A 17,896-nucleotide genomic window follows, 5' to 3' on the forward strand; every position below is an offset into this window, starting at 1 on the left:
TTATTGGGCATGTATAGGTTGTTCCGTTTCTCTGTCCCTGGCAATGTTGAGAAGGGGCATACCTGATGGTCCCATGGTGTCGGATAAGGAAGTGGGGGAGTTGGAACCCTCCTTGCCCATCTGGTCTTGTCTTCTATGTCTGAGGTGGGTGGTCATGTAGCCCAATTTGCCCTGGTAGAGTAATGTCTGATCAGGGTATGAATGAGGAATGCACAGAAGAGGACACTGCCCACTGCTGTCACCATGATGAGAAATACCAGCAAGGATCCTGAGATAGTGAAACCTTTGCTAAAAGCAGTCCTGTGCCAGGGCACCTGGAGTTGGACTTCCTGATATCTGTATCTGCCCATCTGGTCCCAGATCAGATTCAGGAAGGTAATTTTTTCTCTGAGAAGTTCAGGAGGAAGTGGATCCACTGGTACTTGAATCCACAGTGGAAGTGGATCCACTGGTACTTGAATTCTGGTCTGAAATAGGAGATACACTCCATCTCCACCTGGGAGCCCATCTCAGCAGGCAGGATGCCATTGAAGTTACGGTGCTTACTCCTGATCAGCACACTGGAGGGACCATAGGTCAATGTCGGAAAGATTACTTCACTTCTCTCAATAATCTGTGGGAGGATTTCTATCCCACACTGAAGTGGTGAGTTGCAGCTACTGATCCTTTGGATGATGAGTGTCTTGTTGTCTGGGGAGACTGTCATGTGGTCATAGCTGGACACCTGTGTGTAACTCACATACCACTTGACGTTGGTGGCACTGGTATGGCAGACAGCAGCCACGGAATCCATGTTTTCTGCCCACGGAGCTAATGTTGACTGAGATGCCTGGGATTTCCAACTCTCGAATCTCAGGCCAGCCAGTTGCTCTCTGGGTCCCGTTGCTGGCTTCTACCCACACAGTGTAGCTCCCTGTATCACTTAATTGAGACCCCCTGATCAGCAGTCACCTGTCATGTACATTCTTTCCCGGCTGTTGAACATGGGCCCATGCCACAAGGACCAGCTCCCCCCAGAGGCTGCATCTATGTCTGGAAAGGTCCATGAGCTGCGTACGTCCTCCTGGTGGAGGGGTCTCTCTAGGGACCAGGAAGCCTCTTATGCCCCTTCACAGACCTGCATCAAAATAACTTTTAAATAAGTATAAAATTAAAATTCTAAAGGTTGCTTATTTCTTTCTTAGTATTACATAAAATAAGGGTGTGGCTCACAGTTGATGATGTCTTAGATTTAATGAAGTTCAATATTTCATTTGGGAAGACAATTTTATTGGCCTTTTGGTTATGAACAGGTTGGCACCCCTATCCCTTCAGGCCCCCACCCCCAATATGGGAGGCACAGCTCAACAAAACCACAGGAATTTTCCATTCTTCAACATACATTCAGGCAGCCAAAGGATTGGGGCTCCTGAGAAAGAAAGGTGATGGGACAAAGAGAAAGGGCTCTGTAGGCAAAGGCTTGATGTCAATGAAGAAACAAGCAAGTGCAAGTTTTAAAGCTGAAGTAGTCAGCAGTAGTAGCAACAGCATAATCACACTATCTCTAAGCACCTAAACAAGTCAGGCACCAAGTGCTTTACATTAACTCATTTAATCCTGTAACAACTATATGAATTAGGTACAATTTTTATGTCCACCTCAGAAGTTCAGAAAGGCTAAGTAACTTGTTCAAGGTCACATGGCCAATAAGAATGACCTTAGTTAATTCCCTAGTCAGTTCCATGCAGTAGTGATGTCTAGAAAGCTTTACAGACCAAGATATATGTGGAGGGCATATTACAGCCAAGTGAAGGGTCTATCAGGTGAACACTCACTGTCAACTGCAAAAAATGTGGAGAGTTGAGTTAGGGACAATCCAGGAGCTTATGTCCCTAGCATAAGATTTAGAGAAGACTTAGAAAATTGTGGGTTACATAAGGAGTACAGTCAATTGATAGAGATAATGCCCAAACAAATGGGATTATCACTAGGGTGGAAGGCTGAATGGAAGTGAAGATATTCAAGCAAGGACCTTACCCCTCTAAGGATCTGATAGATTCTTCTCATTAGGATTCAAGCCTGTCCCAATCATCATACTGTTGTCTTAGGGAGATGAGAAAGGAGGATAAAACTTATATGGAAATAAAAAAGTCCCTGAATGTCCAAATAAGTGCTGAGAAAGAAGAACAAAGCAGGGGTCATCACATTTCCTGATTTTAAGCTATACTATAAAGCTATAGTAATCAAAACAGTATGGTACTGGCAAACACCAGTGAGCCTATAATTGGCCCCAGCCCTTGCTACCTGCTTTGGCCCCCTCTGCCACTACATAGGCACCTGCAGCTGGCCCCTGCAGCCGAGTATGTGCACACCACTGGCTCCATCCACCACCACTGCCTGCCCTGCTACCAGTCTTGGAGGTGCCACTTAGGAGCCCAAAAGATCTTGAAGCCACAGAATTCCTGCAGTGCTTGCCAAGGACCACACAGTTGTCAATACTGTGGACCCCAATGTCCTGGAGCCAAAGAGACATCATATACCATTGGACCCAGTGCCACCATGCACCTTTCCACACGGCACTCTGCATCACTAGATCAGGGTCACAGAATAACCAGTATGGGTCCCTATCAGCAGGTAGAAGGCTTCCCTTAACAAAATCAGTCAGTAAAGTCTGGAGGACGTGACTGCTTCTTCAAATGTGCAGATACCTATACAACACTACAGGGGTCATGGAGAATCAGGGGAAACATGTCTCCATCAAAAGAATACAGTAAAATTCCAGTATCTGACTGCAAAGAAATGGAAATCCAGGAATTGCCTGACAAAGAATTCAAAATAATTCTTCTATGAATACTCAGAGAGCTACAAGAGAACACAGATGAAAAATTTAATGCTATCAGGAAAACAATACAAGAACAAAATGAGAACCTCAAAAAAGAGATAGAAAACATAAAAAAAGAACCAAACAGAAAATCTGGAGCTGTAGAATACAATGACTGAAATAAAGAATTGAATAGAAAGCTTCAAGAGCAGACTTGAACAAGCAGAAGAGCGAATTGGTGATCCAGAGGACAGATTGATTGAAATTTTACAAACGGAAGAGCAAAAAGAAAAAAGAATGAAAAGGAGTGTAGAAAGCCTACAGAAGTTATGGGACACCATCAAAAGAAATAATGTGTACTAGGGGAGAAAGGAATAGAAAGCTTATTTCAATAAATAATGGCTGAGAAATTCTGAAATATGGGGAGAGATTAGGCCATCAAAGTTCATGAAGCAAATATGTCACCTCAAACTCTCAATCCAAAACGTTTTTCTCTAAGACACATAGTAATAAAAGTGTCTAGGACTTCCCTGATGGTGCAGTGGTTAAGAATCCACCTGCCAATGCAGGGGACACGGGTGTGAGCCCTGGTCCGGGAAGATCCCACATGCTGCAGAGCAACTAAGCCCATGTGCCGCAACTACTGAGCCTGCCCTCTAAAGCCTGTGAGCCACAACTACTGAGCCCATGTGCCACAACTAATGAAGCCCACGTTCCTAGAACCCTGCTCTGCAAGGAGAAGCCACTGCAATGAGAAGCCCATACACCACAATGAAGAGTAGCCCCCACTCACTGCAACTAGAGAAAGCCTGCGCACAGCAATGAAGACCCAACACAGCCAAAAATTAATTAATTAATTACGTTTTTTTAAAGTGTCTAAAAACAAAGGCAAAGAGATAATTTTAAAAGAAACAAGAGAGGGCTTCCCCGGCAGTCCAGCGGTTAAGACTTCCACTCCAGGGGGCACGGATTTGATCCCTGGTCAGGGAACTAAGACCTCGCATGCTACACATCATGGCCAAAAAAAAAAAGAAGCAAGAGAAAAAAATATCTCTCATACAAAGGAACCCCCATAAGGCTATCAGTGGATGTCTCAGCAGAGACATTACAGCCCAGGAGAAAATGAGCTAATATATTCAAAGTGCTATAAGAAATAAACTACCAAAGATTGTGGACTAGGAGGACGTGGAATTCGCGTCTCTGCACAACTAGGGCACCTACCAGGCACTGGTGGGGGACCACAGACACCTAAGGGGATGGGAGGAATCCCCAGCGACCGGGTAGGTTGTGGGGTGGGGAGTGACGGGGGAGGAGAAGTGGAGGGGGGACAGGACCAGTGCCCCTGAGGGGCGGCTGGGGGAGAGGAAGGGATCACACGCCCAGAGGGGGAAAGGGGGGCACCATTGGAAGGTCAGAGGATCAGAAGGGAGCGTAGCCAACGTTTCCCCTGTGCAGTTGGGCCCTGGGGAGCCTGCTGAGATCCCGGGCCTGATCCTCTGCCAACCAAGGTCCCCTCCAACAGCATGGGTTCTGAGGGAGTGGGAGGGAGGGAAGGGGGAGCAAAAGTAAAGGCCAGACGGACAGGACTGGCACCCCTGGGGGGCGGCGGGTGGAGAGTAGAAGTTCCTACACATGGTGGGACCCACCCACACTTCAGCAGCAAGGGGAGATGCTTGGGAGAGTGGAGGAACGGAAGGGAGCATGGCCAACACTTTCCCTGCTGACTTGGGCACCAGGGAGCCTCTTGGTCTCCTGGGCTTAATACTGTGCCTTCAGAGGCTCCCTCCAGCATTGCAGACCCTAAGCCCTGCCCCTACACCACCACTCAGAGCCCTACTTCTACAAGCGACACTCAGAGACCACCTCTGAGACCCGCTCCAACCACACTGGGCCTAAACCTCGCCCACAAACGCTCACTCACAGCTTACCTCCAAACTCTGGAGCTCCACTCTCCAAGGCCCCCCTCAGAACTGCCTTTCCCCTGTCACCAGGTCCTAAGCCTAGGTCCCACCCCACTCTTGAATGTCGCCCCGCCTAGGCCCCGCCCCCAAGGCCTTTTCCAGCTGCATGGGTCTTGAGCCTAGTCCCCACGCCCACCCTAAACCCCACCTCGCCTAAGCTCCGCCCCCCACAGCCAAGGCCTTTTCTGGCATTTTTTTTGCTTTCTTCTTTTAGGTTGTGGTTCTGTTTTAACCCATTGTTGCTGATTCATCTATATTATACTTTCTTCTAATAAATCTTTCATTTTTCTAATTTTATTTTATTATTTATAATTTGTTACTGTTCTGCTCCTTTGGGGATGTTCCCCCCTCTCTTGTTTTTACTTTTTTTTTCTTTCTCTTTTCTGTTGTGGTTCTGTTATACCTTGTTGTAGTTCTTTCAATTATATTTTTATTTTTCCTAATATATTTTTTATCTTTCTAATTCCTAAAACTTAAAAATTTTTTTAATGTTTATTTTCTTATTGATCATCCATTTTATACACATCAGTGTACACATGTCAATCTCAACCTGTCAATTCATCACACCCCAACCCCAACCCCCTGCTGCTTTTCCCCCTTGGTGTCCATACGTTTGTTCTCTACTTCTGTGTCTCAATTTCTGCTCTGCCAACCGGTTCATCTGTACCATTTTCTAGGTTCCACATATATGTGTTAATATACGATATTTGCTTTTCTCTTTCTGACTTACGTCACTCTGTATGACAGTCTCTAGATGCATCCACGTCTCTACAAATGACCCAATTTCGTTCCTTTCTATGGCTGAGTAATATTCCACTGTATATATGTACCACATCTTCATTACCATTCGTCTGTCAATGGGCATTTAGGTTGCCTCCATGACCTGGCTATTGTAAATAGTGCTGCAATGAACATTGGGGTGCATGTGTCTTTTTGAATTATGGTTTTCTCTGGGTATATGCCCAGTAGTGGGATTGCTGGTTCATATGGTAATTCTATTTTTAGTTCTTTAAGGAAAGTCCATACCGTTCTCCATAGTGGCTGTATCAATTTACATTCCCACCAACAGTGCAAGAGGGTTCCCTTTTCTCAACACCCTCTCCAGCATTTGTTGTTTGCAGATTTCCTGATGATGCTCATTCTACCTGGTGTCAGGTGATACCTCATTGTAGTTTTGATTTGCATTTCTCTAATAATAAGTGATGTTGAGCAGCTTTTCATATGCTTCTTCACCATCTGTATGTCTTCTCTGGAGAAATGTCTATTTAGGTCTTCTGCCCATTTTTGGATTGTGTTGTTTTTTTTAATATTGAGCTGCATGAGCTCCTTATATATTTTGGAGATAAATCCTTTGTCCAATGATTCATTTGCAATTATTTTCTCCCATTCTGAGGGTTGACTTTTCGTCTTGTTTATGGTTTCCTTTGCTGTGCAAAAGCTTTGAAGTTTCATTAGGTCCCATTTGTTTATTTTTGTTTTTATTTACATTTCTCTAGGAGGTGGGTCAAAAAGGATCTTGCTGTGATTTATGTCAAAGAGTGTTCTTCCTAAGTTTTCCCCTAAGAGTTTTATACTGTCCTGTCTTACATTTAGGTCTCTAATCCATTTTGAGTTTATTTTTGTGTATGGTGTTAGGGAGTGTTCTAATTTCATTCTTTTACATGTAGCTGTCCAGTTTTCCCAGCACCACTTATTGAAGAGACTGTCTTTTCTCCATTGTATATCTTTGCCTCCTTTGTCATAGATTGTTGACCATAGGTGTGTGGGTTTATCTCTGGGCTTTCTATCCTGTTCTATTGATCTATATTTCTGTTTTTCTGCCAGTACCATATTGTATTGATTACTGTAGCTTTGTAGTATTGTCTGAAGTCAGGGAGTCTGATTCCTCCAGCTCCATTATTTTCCCTCAAGACTGCTTTGGCTATTTGGGGTCTTTTGTGTCTCCATACAAAATTTTAAGATTTTTTGTTCTGGTTCTGTAAAAAATGCCATTGGTAATTTGATAGGGATTGCATTGAATCTGTAGATTGCTTTGGGTAGTATAGTCATTTTCACAATATTGATTCTTCCAATCAAAGAACATGGTATATGTCTCCATCTCTTGGTACCATCTTTAATTTCTTTCATCAGTGTCTTATAGTTTTCTGCATACAGGTCTTTTGTCTCTCTAGGTAGGTTTATTCCTAGGTATTTTATTCTTTTTGTTGTAATGGTAAATGGGAGTGTTTCCCTAATTTCTCTTTCAGATTTTTCATCATTAGTGTATAGGAATGCAAGAGATCTCTGTGCATTAATTTTGTATCCTGCAACTTTACCAAATTCATTGATTAGCTCCAGTAGTTTTCTGGTGGCATCTTTAGGATTCTCTATGTATAGTATCATGTCATCTGCAAACAGTGACAGTTTTAATTCTTTTTTTCCCAGTCTGCAGTCCTTTTATTTCTTTTTCTTCTCAGATTGCTGTTCCAAGGACTTCCAAAACTATGTGGAATAATAGTGGTGAGAGTGGACATCCTTGTTTGTTCCTGATCTTAGAGGAAATGCTTTCAGTTTTTCACCATTGAGAATGATGTTTGCTGTGGGGTTGTTGTATATGGCCTTTACTATGTTGAAGTAGGTTCCCTCTATCCCCACTTTCTGGAGAGTTTTTTTTATCATAAATGGGTGTTGAATATTGTCAAAAGCTATTTCTGCATCTATTGAGATGATCATATGATTTTTATTCTTCAATTTGTTAATATGGTGTATCACATTGATTGATTTGCATATATTGAAGAATCCTTGCATCTCTGGGATAAATCCCACTTGATCATGGTGTATGAGCCTTTTAATGTGTTACTGGATTCTGTTTGCTAGTATTTTGTTGAGGATTTTTGCATCTATATTCATCAGTGATATTGGTCTGTAATTTTGTTTGCAGTGTCTTTGTCTGGTTTTGGTATCAGGGTGATGGTGGCCTCACAGAATGAGTTTGGGAGTTCTTTCCACTGCAACTTTTTGGAAGAGTTTGAGAAGGATGGGTGTTAGCTCTTCTCTAAATCTTTGATAGAATTCACCTGTGAAGCCATCTGGTCCTGGACTTTTGTTTGTTGGAAGATTTTTAGTCACAGTTTCAATTTCATTACTTGTGATTGGTCTGTTCATATTTTCTATTTCTTCCTGGTTCACTCTTGGAAGGTTTACCTTTCTAAGAGTTCATCCATTTCTTCCAGGTTGTCCATTTTACTGGCATAGTGTTGCTTGTAGTAGTCTCTTAGGATGCTTTGTATTTCTGTGGTGTCTCTTGTAACTTCTCCTTTTTCATTTCTAATTTTATTGATTTGAGTCCCATCCCTCTTTTTCTTGATGAGTCTGGCTAATGGTTTATCAATTTTGTTTATCTTCTCAAAGAACCAACTTTTAGTTTTATTGATCTTTGCTATCGTTTTCTTTGTTTCTATTTGTTTTCTTTGTTTCTATTTGTTGCATTTATTTCTGCCCTGACCTTTATGATTTCTTTGCTTCTGCTAACTTTGAGTTTTGTTTGTTCTTCTTTCTCTGGTTCCTTTAGGTGTAAGGTTAGATTGTTGATTTGAGGTATTTCTTGTTTCTTGAGGTAGGCATGTATATCTATAAACTTCCCTCTTAGCACTGCTTTTTCTGCATCCCATTGTTTTTGGATCATCGTGTTTTCATTGTCATTTGTCTCTAGGTGTTTTCTGATTTCCTCTTTGATCTCTTTAGTGATCTCTTGGTTATTTAGTAACGTATTGTTTAGCCTCCATGTGTTTGTGTTTTTTATGTCTTTTTCCCTGTAATTGATTTCTAATCTCATAGCGTTGTGGTCAGAAAAGATGCTTGATATATTTTCAGTTTTCTTAAATTTACTGAGCCTTGATTTGTGACCCAAGGTGTGATCTATCATGGAGAATGTTCCGTGCACACTTGAGAAGAAAGTGTAATCTGCTGTTTTTGGATGGAATGTCCTGTAAATATCACTTAAATCTATCTGGTCTATTGTGTCATTTAAAGCTTGTGTTTCCTTATTATTTTCTGTTTGGATGATCTGTCCATTGGTGTAAGTGAGGAGTTAAAGTCCCCCACTATTATTGTGCTATTGTTGATTTCCTCTTTTATAGCTATTAGCAGTTGCCTTATGTATTGTGGTGCTCCTATGTTGGGTGCATATATACCTATAATTGTTATATCTTCTTCTTGATTTAATCCCTTGATCATTATGTAGTGTCCTTCCTTATCTCTTGTAACAGTCTTTATTTTAAAGTCTATTTTATCTGATATGAGTATTGCTACTCCAGCTATCTTTTCATTTCCATTTGCATGGAATATCTTTTTCCATCCCCTCACTTTCAGTCTGTATGTGTCCCTAGGTCTGAAGTGGGTCTCTTGTAGACAGCACATATATGGGTCTTGTTTTTGTATCCATTCAGCAAGCCTGTGTCTTTTGGTTTGTGCATTTAATCCATTCACATTTAAGGTAATTATAGATATGTATGTTCCTATTTCCATTTTCTTGATTTTGGGGGTTAGCTTTTGTAGGTTCTTTTCTTCTCTTGTGTTTCCCACTTAGAGAAGTACCTTCAGCATTTGCTGTAGAGCTGGTTTGGTGGTGCTGAATTCTCTTAGCTTTTACTTGTCTGTAAAGGTTTTGATTTCTCCATTGAATCTGAATGAGATCCTTGCTGGGTACAGTAATCTTGGTTGTAGGTTCTTCCCTTTCATCACTTTAAGTATATCACGCCACTCCCTTCTGGATTGTAGAGTTTCTGCTGAGAAATCACCTGTTAACCTTATGGGACTTCCCTTGTATGTTATTTGTTGTTTTTCCCTTGCTGCTTTCAATAATTTTTCTTTGTCTTTAATTTTTGCCATTTTGATTACTATGTGTCTCGGTGTGTTTCTCCTTGGGTTTATCCTGTATGGGGCTCTCTGCACTTCCTGGACTTGGGTGGCTATTTCCTTTCCCATGTTAGGGAGGTTTTCGACTATAATCCCTTCACATATTTTCTAGAGTCCTTTCTCTCTCTCTTCTTCTGGGACCCCTATAATGTAAATGTTGTTGCGTTTAATGTTGTCCCAGAGGTCTCTTAGGCTGTCTTTATTTCTTTTCATTCTTTTTTCTGTTCTGCAGCAGTGAATTCCACCTTTCTGTCTTCCAGGTCACTTATCCATTCGTCTGCCTCAGTTATTCTGCTATTGATTCCTTCTAGTGTATTTTTCCTTTCAGTTATTGTATTGTTCATCTCTGTTTATTTGTTCTTTAATTCTTCTAGATCTTTGTTAATCATTTCTTGCATCTTCTCGATCTTTGCCTCCATTGTTTTTCCGAGGTCCTGGATCATCTTCACTATCATTATTCTGAATTCTTTTTCTGGAAAGAATCTATCTCCATTTCATTTAGTTGTTTTTCTGGGGTTTTATCTTGTTTCTTCATCTGGTACATAGCCCTCTGCCTTTTCATCTTGTCTATCTTTCTGTGAATGTGGTTTTTGTTTCACAGGCTGCAGGATTGTAGTTCTTCTTGCTTCTGCTCTAATTTTTTACTCTTTGATATTGTAAGCTCCTTTTTTTCCCTTTTGTTTTCTATTGCTGTGCTGCATGGCTTGCAGGATCCTTGTTCCCAGGCTAGGGTCAGGCCTGAGCTCCTGTGGTAGGAGCACTGAGTGCAAACCACTTGTCTAACAGAGAACCTCAGACTCCAGGTAATATTAATCGGAGTGAGGCCTCCTGGAGCTCCTTATAGCAGCAGCAAGACCCAGCTCTACCCAACTGCCTGAAAACTCCAGTGCTGGACACCTCAGGGCAAGCAACCAGTAAGACAGGAATAAAGCCCCGCCCATCAAAAAAAAAAATGAAAAGACAATAAAATATGTTACAGACAAAGGAGTAAGGTAAAAACTTACAGGACCAAATAAATGAAGAGGAAATAGGCAACCTACCTGAAAAAGAATTCAGAGTAATGATAGTATAGATGATCCAAAACACTCCAGAAGGAATCAATAGTGAGCTGGAAGATAAAATGGTGGAAATAACTGCCGTGGAGCACAATATAGGAAAAAGAATGAAAACAATTGAGGACAGTCTCAGAGACCTCTGGGACAACATTAAACACATCAACATTCGAATTATAGGGGTCCCAGAATAAGAAGAGAAAAAGAAAGGGTCTGAGAAAGTATTTGAAGAAATTATACTTGAAAACTTCCCTAACATGGGAAAGGAAACAGCCATCCAAGTGCAGGAAGTGCAGAGACTCTCATACAGGATAAACCCTGGTAGAAACACACCAAGACACATATTAATCAAACTAACAAAAATTAAATTTAAAGAAAAAATATTAAAAGCAGCAAGGGAAAATCAACAAATAACATACAAGGGAATCCCCATAAGGTTATCAGATGATTTCTCAGCAGAAACTCTATAGGCCAGAAGGGAGTAGCAGGATATATTTAAAGTGATGAAAGGGAAAAACCTACAACCAAGATTACTCTACCCAACAAGGATCTCATTCAGATTCAGTGGAGAAATCGAAAGATTTACAGACAAGCAAAAGCTATGCAAATTCAGCACCACCAAACCAGCTTTACAACAAATGCTAAAGGAATTTTTCTAAGCAGGAAACACAACAGAAGGAAAAGACCCACAAAAACAAGCCCAAATCAATTAAGAAAATGGTAATAGGAACTTATATATCAATAATCACCTTGAATGTAAGTGGATTAAATGCTCCAACCAAAAGACACAGACTGGCTGAATGGATAGAAAAACAAGACCCTTATATATGCTGTCTACGAGATACCCACTTCAGACCTTGGGACACATACAGACTGAAAGTGAGAGGATGGAAAAAGATATTCCATGCAAATGGAAATCAAAAGAAAGCTGGAGTAGCAATACTCATACCAGATAAAATAGACTTTAAAAACTGTTACAAGAGATAAGGAAGGACACTACATGATGATCAAAGTATCAATCCTAGAAGAAAACATAACAATTATAAATATTTACACACCCAACATAGGAACACCTCAATACATAAGGCAAATGTTAACAGTGATAAAAGGGGAAAACAACAGTAGCACAATAATACTGCGGGACTCTAACACTCCACTTACACCAACAGAAAGATCATCCAGACAGAAAATTAATAATAAGCAGAAGCTTTAAATGACACAATAGACCAGGTAGATTTAATTGATTTTTATAGGACATTCTACCCAAAAGTGGAAAGATACACTTTTGTCTCAAGTACACACGGAACGTTCTCCAGAATAGATCACATCTTGGGTCAGAAATCAAGCCTTGGAAAATTTAAGAAAACTGAAATTGTATCAAGCATCTTTACTGACCAGAACGCTATGAGATTAGAAATCAATTACAGAAAAAAAAAAACCAAAACTATAAAACACACAAACATATGGAGGCTAAACAGTGCACTGCTAAATAACCAAGAGGTCACTGAAGAAATCAAAAAATACCTAGAAACAGGGCTTCCCTGGTGGTGCAGTGGTTGAGAGTCCGTCTGCCGATGCAGGGGACACAGGTTCGTGCCCCGGTCCAGGATGATCCCACATGCCGCAGAGCAGCTGGGCCTGTGAGCCATGGCTGCTGAGCCTGCGCACCTGGAGCCTGTGCTCTGCAACGGGAGAGGCCACAACAGTGAGAGGCCCGCATACCGCAAAAACAAAACAAAACAAAAAAAAACCTAGAAACAAATGACAATGAAAACGCAACCATCCAAAACCTATCAGACACAGCAAAGCAGTTGTAAGAGAGAACTTTATAGTAATTCAAGCCCACCTCAAGAAACAAGAAAATTCTCAAATAAACAATCTAACTTTACACCTAAAGCAACTAGAAAAAGAAGAACAAACAAAACCTAAAGTTAGTAGAAGGAAAGAAATCATAAAGATCAGAGCAGAAATAAATGAAATAGAAACATAGAAAACAATAGCCAGGATCAATACAACTAAAACTTGGTTCTTTGAGAAGATAAACAAAATTGATAAACCTTAGCCAAGCTCATCAAGAAAAAAAGGGAGAGGACTCAAATCAATAAAATTAGAAATGAAAAAGGAGAGATTACAACTGACACCACAGAAATGCAAAGGATATTAAGAGACTACTACAAGCAACTCTATGCCAATAAAATGGACAACCTGGAAGAAATGGATGAACTCGTAGAAAGGTATAACCTTCCAAGACTGAACCAGGAAGAATTAGAAAATATAAACAGATCAATCACAGGTAATAAAATTGAAACTGTAATTTAAAATCTTCCAACAAACAAAAGTCCAGGACCAGATGGCTTCATAGGCAAATACTATCAAACATTTAGAGAAGAGTTAACACTTATGCTTTTCAAACTCTTCCAAAAAACTGCAGAGGGAGGAACACTTCCAAACTTATTCTATGAGGCCATCATCACCCTGATACAAAACCAGACAAAGATACTACAAAAAAAGAAAATACAGACCAATATCACTGATGAACATAGATGCAAAACTCCTCAACAAAATACTAGCAAACAGACTCCAACAACACATTAAAAGGATCATACACTATGGTCAAGTGGGATTTATCCCAGGGATGCAAAAATTCTTCAGTATATGCAAAACAATCAATGTGATATACCATATTAACAAATTAAAGAATAAAAATCATATGGTCATCTCAATAGATGCAGGAAAAGCTTTTGACAAAATTCAACACCCATTTATGATAAAAACTCTCCAGAAAGTGGGCACAGAGGGAACCTACCTCAGTAATAAAGGCCATATATGACAAACCCACAGCAAACATCATTCTCAATCGTGAAAAATGGATGTCCACACTTGCCATTCTCATTCAACATAGTTTTGGGAGTCCTAGCCATGGAAATCAGAGAAGAAAAAGCAATAAAAGGAACACAAATTGGAAAAGAAGTAGTAAAAGTGTCATTGTTTGCAGATGACATAATACTATACATAGAAAATCCTAAAGATGCCACCAGAAAACTACTAGAACTAATTAATGAATTTGGTAAGTTTGCAGGATACAAAATTTATGTACAGAAATCTCTTGCATTCCTATACACTAAAAACAAAAGATCAGAAAGGGAAATTAAGAAAACAAACCCATTTACCATCGCAACGAAAAGAATAAAATACCTAGGAATAAACCTACCTAAGGAGGCAAAAGACCTGTACTCAGAAAACTATAAAACACTGATGAAAGAAATCAAAGATGACATAAACAGATGGAGACATATACCATGTTCTTTGATTGGAAGAATCAATATTGTGAAAATGAGTATACTACCCAAAGCAATCTACAGGTTCAATGCAATCCCTATCAAATTACCAATGGCATTTTTCAGAGAATTAGAACAAAAAATTATACAATTTGTATGGAGACACAAAAGATCCCGAATAGCCCAAGCAATCTTGAGAAAAAAAACAGAGCTGGAGGAATCAGGCTCCCGAACTTCAAACTATACTACAAAGCTACGGTAATCAAGACAGTATGGTACTGGCACAAAAACAGAAATACAGACCAATGGTACAGGATAGATAGCCCAGAGATAAACCCATGCACCTGTGGTCACCTAAACTATGACAAAGGAGGCAAGAATATACAATGGAGAAAAGACAGTCTCTTCAGTAAGTGGTGCTGGGAAAACTGGACAGCTACATGTAAAAGAATTAAATTAGCACACTAACACCATACACAAAAATAATCTCAAAATGGATTAGAGACCTAAATGTAAGACCAGACACTATAAAACTCTTAGAGGAACACATAGGAAAAACACTCTTTGATAAAAATCACAGAAAGATCTTTTATGACCCACCTCTTAGAATAATGAAAATAAACACAAAAATAAGTGAATGGGACCTAATTAAACTTAAAAGCTTTTGCACAGGGAAGGAAACCATAAACAAGACGAAAAGACAATCCACAGAATGGGAGAAAATATTTGCAAACGAAACAACAAAGGATTGATCTCCAAAATATACAAACAGCCCATGCAGCTCAATATCAAAAGAACAAACAACCCAATCAAAAGATGAGCAGAAGATCTAAACAGACATTTCTCCAAAGAAGACATACAGATCGCCAAAAGGCACATGAAAAGATGCTCAACATCACTAATTTTCAGAGAAATGCAGACCAAAACTAAAATGAGGTTATCACTTCATAGTCAGAATGGCCATCATCAGAAAATCTACAAACAATAAATGATGGAGAGAGTGCAGAGAAAAGGAAACCCTCTTTCACTGTTGGTGGGAATGTAAATTGATACAGCCACTGTGGAGAACAATATGGAGGTTCCTTAAGAACCTAAAAATAGAACTATCATATGATCCATCAATCCTACTACTGGGCATACACCCTGAGAAAACCATAATTCAAAAAGACACAAGTACCCCAATGTTCATTGCAGCACTATTTACAATAGCCAGGACGTGGAAACAACCTAAATGTCCATCAAGAGACGAATGGATGAAGAAGGTGTGTTACATATATATAGTGGAATATTACTCAGCCACGAAAAGAAATGAAACTGGGTCATTCATGTAGATGTGAATGGACCTAGAGTCTGTCATACAGTGAAGTAAGTCAGAAAGAGAAAAACAAATATCGTATATTAATGCATATATGTGGAATCTAGAAAAATGGTACAGATGAACCTATTTGCAGGGCAGGAATAGAAAGGCAGACATAGAGAACTGACATGTGGACACGGGGTGGGAAGGGGAGGGTGGGACGAATTGGGAGATTAAGTTTGACATAAATACACTACCATGTGTAAAACAGATAGCTAGTGAGAACCTGCTGTATAGCACAGGGAGCTCAGCTCTGTGCTATGTGATGGCCTAGTTGGGTGGGATGGTGAAAGTCCAAGAGGGAGGGGATGTGTGTATGCATATGGCTGATTCACTTTGCTGTGCAGCAGAAACTAACACAACATTGTAAAGCAATACTCCAATAAAAAAAAAAAAAGAAAATGCCAACCAAGAATACTTAACCCAGCAAAACTGTCCTTCAGAACTGAAGGCAAAATTAAAACTTTCCCTAATAATCAAAAGTAGAGGGAATTCATCACCACTAAATCTACCTTACAAGAAATGCTAAAAGGAGTCCTTCAAGCTGAAAGAAAAGGATGCTTATTAGTAACATGAAAACATACAACACACTGGTAAAGGTTAACAAATAATCAGATTCAGAATACCCTAATACTGTAAAATGGTGATGTGCTAACTACTTAACTGTAGAATAAATGTTAAAGGACAAAAGTATTAAAAATAACTATAAGTTAACAATTTGTTAATGGATATACAATTAAAATATGTAAATGGTGACATCAAAAACATAAAAGGGGGGAGTAAAAGAATATTTTATATATGATATGTTATAGGTGATATAAGTTTAACTGTTTTCACCATAAAATAGACTATTAAATCTATTAGATGTTTTATGTAAACCTCATGGTAACCACAAAGCAAAAGTCTACAATACATACACAAAAGATAAAGAAAAGGAAACCATACTACCACTACAGAAAAACATCAACTTACAAAAGAAGATAGCAAGAGAGGAAGAAAATATATGAAACTATAAAACAGCCAGAAAACAATAAGATGGTATTAAGCAAGTTCTCACCTATCAATTATTCTAAATGTCAATGGATTGCCTTCTCCAATTGAAAGGCATAGAGCAGCGGGATAGATTAAGAAACAAGAGCCAACAATATGCTGCTTACAAAAGACTCAGCTCCAAGAACACACATAGATTCAAAGTAAAGGGATGGCAAAAGGCATTCCATGCAAGTGGAAACCAAAATAGAAAAGGGGTAGCTATAGTAACATCAGAAAAAATAAGTTTTAGGCCAAAAATGGTAACAAGACAAAGACGGTCATTATATGATGCTAAGAGGGTCAGTTCAGCAAGAGGGTATAACAATTATAAATATATATGCACTCAAAATCGGAGTACCTAAATATATATTAAGCAAATACTATCAGATCTGAAGGGAGAAACAGACAACAATACAGTTTAATAGGGGGACTTCGATACCCCACTTTCAACAATGGTTAGATCATCTAGACAGAAAAATCAACAAGTAAATGTTGGACTTGATCATACTTTAGACCAACTGGACCTAACAAACATAAAACATTCCATTGAACAGTAGCAGAATACACATAATTCTCAAGCAGAAATTGAACATTCTACAGAGTAGATCACATGATAGGTCACAGAACAACATTTAACAAATTTCAGAAGATTAAAATCATACAAAGTATCTTTTTTGACCACAATGGTGTAAAAGTGGAAGTCATTAACAGAGAAAAGCTGAAAATCCACAAATATGTGGAGATTAAACAACATGTTCCTGAACAACCAATGGATCAAAGAAGAAATCTAAAGGGAAATCAAGTAATATCATGAAAAAAAGTGAAAACTGAAGCACAACATATCAAACCTATGAAATGTTGCAGAAGCAGTTCTAAGGGGGCAGTTTATAGCAATAAAAGCCTGTATTAAGACACAAGGAAGATCTCAAATAAACAGCCTCACTTTACACCTCAAGGAACTAGAAAAAGAACTAAACCCAAAGTTAGAAGAAGGAAAGAAACAACAAAGATTGAAGTGCAAATAAATGAAAGAGAAGAAAAAACAATAGAAAAGATAAATGAACTAAGCTGGTTTTTTGAAAACATAAACAAAATAGACAAACCTTTAGCTGGACTTACCCAGAAATAAGAGAAAGGACTCAAATTTAAAAAAGAAAAAGAAATGATAGAGGAGACGTTACAGCTGATACCACAGAGCTACAGATCATAAGAGACTACTATGAATACTTATACAATCAACAAATTGGACAACATAGAATATATAAATTCCTAGAAACATACAACCTTGATGACTGAATATGAAGAAACAGAAAATCTGCACAAACAAGTTACTAGTAGGAAACTGAATCATTAAAAACCTCTCAATAGGGCTTCCCTGGTGGTGCAGAGGTTGGGAGTTCGCCTGCCTGCCAATGCAGGGAACACGGGTTCGCGCCCCGGTCCGGGAAGATCCCATATGCCGCGGAGCGGCTGGGCCCGTGAGCCATGGCCGCTGGGCCTGCGCGTCCGGAGCCTGTGCT

General features: G+C 39.5%; 1 protein-coding gene across 1 annotated transcript; it reads right to left on the reverse strand.

Moving 5' to 3' along the window:
* CEACAM18 (CEA cell adhesion molecule 18) lies at positions 1 to 2,512 on the reverse strand. The gene is given in 6 exon segments (XM_060129759.1): positions 1 to 302; positions 305 to 385; positions 388 to 802; positions 804 to 949; positions 952 to 1,032; positions 2,284 to 2,512. Coding segments are annotated over 6 exon segments (1,254 nt in total).
* Positions 2,513 to 17,896: the final 15,384 nt, after the last annotated feature.

Source organism: Lagenorhynchus albirostris, chromosome 19 (assembly GCF_949774975.1).
Source record: "Lagenorhynchus albirostris chromosome 19, mLagAlb1.1, whole genome shotgun sequence".
Classification (NCBI taxonomy): domain Eukaryota; kingdom Metazoa; phylum Chordata; class Mammalia; order Artiodactyla; family Delphinidae; genus Lagenorhynchus; species Lagenorhynchus albirostris.